The 6,553-nt window shown below is 39.4% G+C and overlaps 1 protein-coding gene across 1 annotated transcript; it reads right to left on the reverse strand.

Moving 5' to 3' along the window:
• Positions 1–3,642: 3,642 nt before the first annotated feature.
• On the reverse strand, positions 3,643–4,173 carry LOC129671023 (ferritin heavy polypeptide-like 17E). The gene has a single exon (XM_055599665.1). It carries the CDS (start codon positions 4,171–4,173, stop codon positions 3,643–3,645), a length of 531 nt encoding a protein of 176 aa, XP_055455640.1.
• Positions 4,174–6,553: the final 2,380 nt, after the last annotated feature.

The raw sequence follows: 6,553 nt of genomic DNA on the forward strand, positions 1-6,553 counted from the left end.
ATAGATAGATAGATAGATAGATAGATAGATAGATAGATAGATAGATAATCAGTGATGGATAAACTGAAGGTAGTTCCAAATCCCACACTTGGGACTGAAACAAAAACCTGTTTATAAAACATAACTGAGTTTTAAAAGAAACCAAAACTTCCACTATAGATGTGGAGTTGGTAAAAATCTTTTCCCATTCTGTAGGTTGCTGTTTTGTCCTATTGAGTGTCCTTTCCCTTACAGAAACTTTAAAGTTTAAAGTTTCATGAGGTACCATTTATTAATTGTTGATCTTAATGCCTATGCTATTGATGTTCTGTTTAGAAAGTCATCTCCTATGCCAATGTCTTCAAAGCTGTTCCTCACTTTCTCTTCTATCAGGTTCAGTGTATCTACGATTATGTTGACATCACCAATCCATTTGAAGGTGAGATTTTACAGAGTGTTCAGTGTGGTTCTATTTGCATTCTTCTACATGCAGATAGCCAGTTAGACCAATACCATTTGTTGAAAATGCTTTCTTTTATCCAGTGTGTATTTCTGGCTTCTTTTGTAAAAAATCAAGTGTCCATTGGTGTGTAGATTTATGTCCAGGTCTTCAAATCAACTACATAGATGATTGTGTCTTTTTATGCTTATACCATGCATATATATACATAGATATGTATAGATATGGATAGAAATAGCTAGATATATGTATCAGTTTTATTATATTATATAGTTCTGCCATGCAAATTGAAATCCAGGAGAATGTGTTACCTCTAGAAGTTTGTTTCTTATTCTGTAGGACTGGTTTTTTGATAGATATTGTTTAAATTCAGTTTTGTCATGGAATACCTTGTTTTCTCTATCTATGGTGATTAAAAGTTTTGCTAGATATACTAGTCTGGGCTGGCATCTATGGTCTCTTTAGGGTCTGCCTAGGCCCTTCTGGCTTCGAAAGTCTTTGTTGAAAAGTCAGGTATAATAATAATAGGCCTGGCTTTATATGTTACTTGGCCCTTATCCTTTGTGGCTTTTAATATTCTCTCTTTATTCTGTACATTTACTGTTTGGATTATTGTGCCAAGGGGACTTTCTCTTCTGTCCAGTTTACTTGATGTTCTGTATGCTTTTTTTTTTTTTTTTTACTTTGGTAAGCATCCTTCTTTAGGTTATGGAAATTTTCTTCTATGATTTTTTTTGAAAATATTTTCTGGGCCTTTGACCTGGGTTTCTTCCCTTTCCTGTCTTCCTATTATTCTTAGGTTCGGTTTCCTCATAGTGTCCTAGATTTCCTGGATGTCTTGTGCTAGGAGTATTTTTAGATTAAGCATTATCATTGACAAACATATCCATTTCTTCTCTCTTCCTTGTCTTCCTTGCCTTGTCTTCAGTGCCTGAGATTCTCCCTTCCATCTCTTGTATCTTGTTGGTGAATATTGCTTCTGTGTTTCTTGTTTGAGTTCTTAAATTTTCATTTCTAGATTTCCCTTAATTTGGGTTTTCTTTATTGACTATTTCTACTTTCAGGTCTTGAATATTTTCTTCATTTTTTTTCCACTGCTTGTGTTTTCATAGACTTCTTTAAGGGATTTGTTCATTTCCTCTTTAAGGACCTCTATCATGTTCACAAAGGCAGTTTTAATGTCTTCTTCTTGTGCTACAGCCATGTTGGAAAACTCAGGGCCTGCTGCAATACGGTTGCTGAGCTCTAGTGCATATGTATAGGCATCTGGGATTGGGAAGAGTGTAATTCTAGGTGCTGATATCTGGTCTTGTCTTTGTTGTTGAGTATTTTATTCCCTGATTTCTGTTTCCACTCTGGGTCTTAGAGAGTGTTGTGGCTTTGTGTTGCCTGGTAGGAATATCTTCTGGGGACCTGATAAGTGTGGATAAAGGTGGTAAGAGGTAAAAAGTGTTTCTAAGTATTGAGACCTGACACTTAAGAATGGGGATGGCCTAGGAATAGCAGAGGAGCTTCACAATAGGGAAGAAAGCAGTGTGTTCCACCAGGATTTTCTTAGTTAGTCGAGTGGAAATGGGAGCAGTGAATGAGAAGAAGCCACAGCCAGAAGGTCTGCTGTTAGTATTTAGGCAGCCCGTTTCTGGGTTGCCTACAACCTATGATGTCATCATGTGTTGCCAGCGAGGTAGCCACACCTGAGAGGAGTGGTTATGTTGCTCCTTAAAAGGACCAACCTGCCACTTTGTCTCTCTCTTGCCCCCTCTTACCTTCTTGCCCTCTCCTGTTTCTCTGTTGGGGCACGCTCCTTTCCCCTTATCATGTCTTACTCTCTCCTCTCTCTTTTTTCATCTCCATCCAATAAACCTCTTTTATATAAAATCTGTTGTGAGCATCATCATTTCATTAGTCCTAACATTGGTGCATTGGCTGGGAAGGGCTCTCCTGGTAGTACCTGATCTTCCTCTGAGGCCTGGTAAGGCTGATCCTCCTGCAGGGGGAGGGGATCAAAGAGCCAGCCACTGAGTTCATGTCAGAGACAGTCCCTGTTCCCATCACTAGGGAACCCACTTGGAGATTGAGCTGCCACGGGCTACATTTGTGCAGGGGTTCTAGGTTGTCTCTATGCATGGTTCTTGGTTGGAATATCAGTCTCAAAAAAGACTCCTGTGCCCAGATTTTTGCTTTTGCTGCTCTCCTTGTGGAGATCCTGGCCCCTTCAGGTCTTTCTGTCTCCCCCTTCTTTCATAAGATTCCCTGCACTCTGCCCAAAGTTTGGCTATAAGTTTCAGCATCTGCTTTCATACCCTGCTGGGTAGAATCCTTCAGAGGTCGTCTGTAGTAGGCTCCTATCCTGTTCCCTGTTTTTTTCCCTCTTCTGATGTCTGTTCTGTTTGCCTTTCTAAGTGAAGATTGATCATCTTACCCAGGGTGCTCCTTCTTGCTTAGCTTCTTTAGGTGTACAGATTTTAGTAGGTTTATCCTATATTATAAATCTAACCCACTTATAAGTGAGTATATATCATGTGTGTCTTTCTGTGTCTGGGATACCTCACTCAGGATGATCTTTTCCAGTTCCCACCAATTGCCTGCAAATTTCATGATTTCCTTGTTTTTAATTGCTGAGTAGTATTCCATTGTGTAAATGTACCACAATTTCTGTATCCTTCCTCAGCTGAGGGACACCTGGGTTGTTTCCTGATTCTTTTTCTATGCAAGTACCATGCAGTTTTCATTATTATTGCTCTGTAGTATAGTTTGAGAATAAGGATGGAGATACCTCCAGACAATCTGTTGTTATACAGGATTGTTCTAGCAATTCTGTTTGTTTGTTTGTTTTTCAATATGAAATTGAGAATTGTTCTTTCAAGTTCTGTAAACAATTGTCAACTTCTGATATTCTTGTTTCCATCTCCGTAGTGCTGTACCACCATACCCTTGTTTATTGCTATGATTTGGGATACATCCCCATGGTTTCCTGAATACTGGTCAAGAACCATAATAATCTACTCCCACAGGCCCTAAAGATAAGTTTATCATCAACTTTATACTTTAATTTTGCTGGAAACAAACAAATTTTATTTCAAACAACAGTCAAACAGAAACAGAATAAGTGAACTTACTTCAAAAACAGCATGAACATGGTTAAATGACTGGAGGAAGACCCCATGGCAGTGGGGGCATACCAGTCCAGTCCACTTGAGGCTTTATGACAGGCTGAGCTTGTCAAAGAAGTTCTCAGCCAAGTTCTGCTCCAGAGCCCCCATCTGATGCAGGTTATCCAAGTAGTAGCATATCTCCTTCAGAACTTGGACCTGCGCATCCAGACAGTGTTGCTCCAGGAAATGGCAGAGACAGGCGTCGTTTTCTGCTTTGGCCAATTCATGCAGGTTCAGCAGGCTCTTCTGGATGACTTTCTCCAAGTGCAAGGCACACTCCAAGGCCTGAACGGCCCCATGCCAACTCTCACCTTCTGGTCTCCCGATTTCATGAGAGACAACGCGGCCTCCACGCTCTTTCTGAAGGTACATGAACATCTCGGCACCAGCCTTGCAGTTGTGTGACTTGCTCAAGAAGAAATGCTTTAAGTTCCCCAGGGCCACATCATCACGGTCAAAGTAGAAGGCCATCGACTCGTACACATTCGAGGCATAGAGCTGCAGCTGGATATGGGCGTTGACTGCATCCTCGCAGTCAAGGTCAGAGTTCTGTTGCACTTGAGAGGACGCTTCAGCCATGGTGAGCAATTGAACACCAAAACCGTCTCAGAAGGTCTCCACCTGCTCAGAGTGGCAGGGCGCGTGCAAACGGCACAGAACCATTGTCCTAAAGTCCCTCAGAAGAGAAGAAGAACACCACAAGAGCACAGCCGGTAAACTTCAGAGCGCACGAGAAATGAGTGTTGGCGCCTACTGATGACGTCACATCAGCACCAGGACATAGATTCAGCAGGGAGGAAGTCAGGAGTGTTGATTTTCATAGCAACGGGGCCTAGCAACGAGGACTACTGGGCAATGATGAATCTACACAGTATGTTTTAAAGGACTCTATGAATAAACTCTAAAGTTTTAGACTAAATCCTCTGGATGCTTTATAAAGCAATTTCTCTGAAAATCTTCACAATGTTATTTTGCTCAACACTCTGATGTTCGCTTATTCCCTCTTCCCCCCACCTCCCGAGATAGGGTTTTTCTGTGAAGCCCTGGCAGCCCTAGATTCACTTTGTAGACCAGGCTGGCCTCGAACTCACAGAGATCCTCCTGCCTCTGACTCCCGGGTACTGGGATTACAGACATGCACCACCATGCCTAGCTTGCTATTTGCTTTCTTTAGGTAAATTTAATATCATAAACCTTTATTTGAATGACAGCTCTTATCACTGACTTCCACTAGTATTCACCTGACCCTATGAGGACAAGGACAAAAGTCAGATTGAAGAATTATCAGCGTTCAGTGCCATAAGTAAATCAGGCAACTGTGTGATGATCTTCACATCTATATAGAATTTTAAAATAGTTTTTCCATAAGAAAAGTGAATGTTTTTTTTTGTTTTGTTTTGTTTTGTTTTTTTTTCATTAACGTGGAGGGTAGCTTAGAAAACAAAAACTTCAATGCCTTTCTATGGGTACTATAATTATTCAAGGAGATTCATCACAGTCTAACATTCTTTCTGCTGGCACTGCTATGAAATCAGCCTTTTTTGTCATTAAATTAATGAATGAAGTTAGTGGAATTAGCTTTAAGTATTTTTGTCTTTACTATGAATATACGTGCAAGTATTACACTGAGTGATCTTTTAAGATAAGGCTAACATTGTACTTAGTTCATTAATTACAACTAAAACAAATGATCTGTTATTTCTTTAACTAGGCTATCATCCAATTGGTCAATACAGTATTTTTTAAACAACGTGGATTTATTGTCAATATTTATAATAGAACACTTAAAAAGCCATTTTTAGTCCACATTAAGTTGCTTGTTCCTTTTCACTCAAAGCATACAAAAGTCAAAAATGTAAAAATACCTGTTAATCTGATCAATAATGTGAAGATTAAGCACTCAGTTGGTACATGAAATGTCATTTTGTCAAGCAGCACATTTTTATAACTCAGAAATAGGTTATGAGGGCAGCCAAAAGACCAAATTCAGGAGTAGTCCATGTTTATCTTCTAAAATCTTCATTGACCAAAATTTAAAATCAAACAGCCTTCATTCTGTAATACTTACTTTAATATTAAAAATTTTAAGGTATGTTTTTCGCGAAATACTTTCAGGAATACCTATATTGCCCACACACCAATTCTGGCATTGCATCTGATACATCTGATCCTTTTCATCGTAACTATGAAGGTAGCCAGGTTTCTTGTATTCAATATTTATATGGTCAAAAAAGTTTAGTTACTATCAGTTCACTCATCTATAAGCCAAGTGTGCTCTTCAGATAGCCCATTAAATTTTTAACTCACAAACAGATTAATGCATTGATGTGGTCAGATCACTCATGATCCATTTACCTCCCAAATTTCCCATTTTTTAACATTGATACATTACAGACCAAGCCTTAAACATATGCACATTTGGGGAATAGTTAAAATCCAAATCATGATATGAGGAGATATTTCAGCAGATACATTACTTTATGGGTCATTGTGAGAAACTGAGTTCAAACCCCCAGAACCCATGTAAGACTGAATTGCTGTAACAGAGTTTGTAGTGTTCCTATGTGGATATCAGGAGAATGCCTAGAAGCTCATGGTCAAGCTAGCTTGGCATATGCAAAAGCAAACAATAAAAAGACACTGCCTCAAAAAGGTAGAAGGTGGGGACCAAAACCAGAGGCTGTCTGACCTCCACAAACCCACCATGGCAAACACCCTTACTTACACACATGAATGCATGTACACACTCATATACACAACAACACACGCACACACTCACACACAGGCGTGTGAGCACACACACACACACACACACACACACACACACACACACACATGCAAACACACAATTTAAAAAAAAATAAAATCCAAATAGTGAAAGGTCAGAAATGTTGGGTCATAAGATAAGTACACCATTTTCCTAGAAATTGCCAAATGTTAACCAAAATGGACAACTAAT

Source organism: Psammomys obesus, unplaced genomic scaffold (genome assembly GCF_907164565.1).
Source record: "Psammomys obesus unplaced genomic scaffold, mPsaObe1.curated_primary_1811, whole genome shotgun sequence".
In the NCBI taxonomy this organism is placed as follows: Eukaryota; Metazoa; Chordata; class Mammalia; order Rodentia; family Muridae; genus Psammomys; species Psammomys obesus.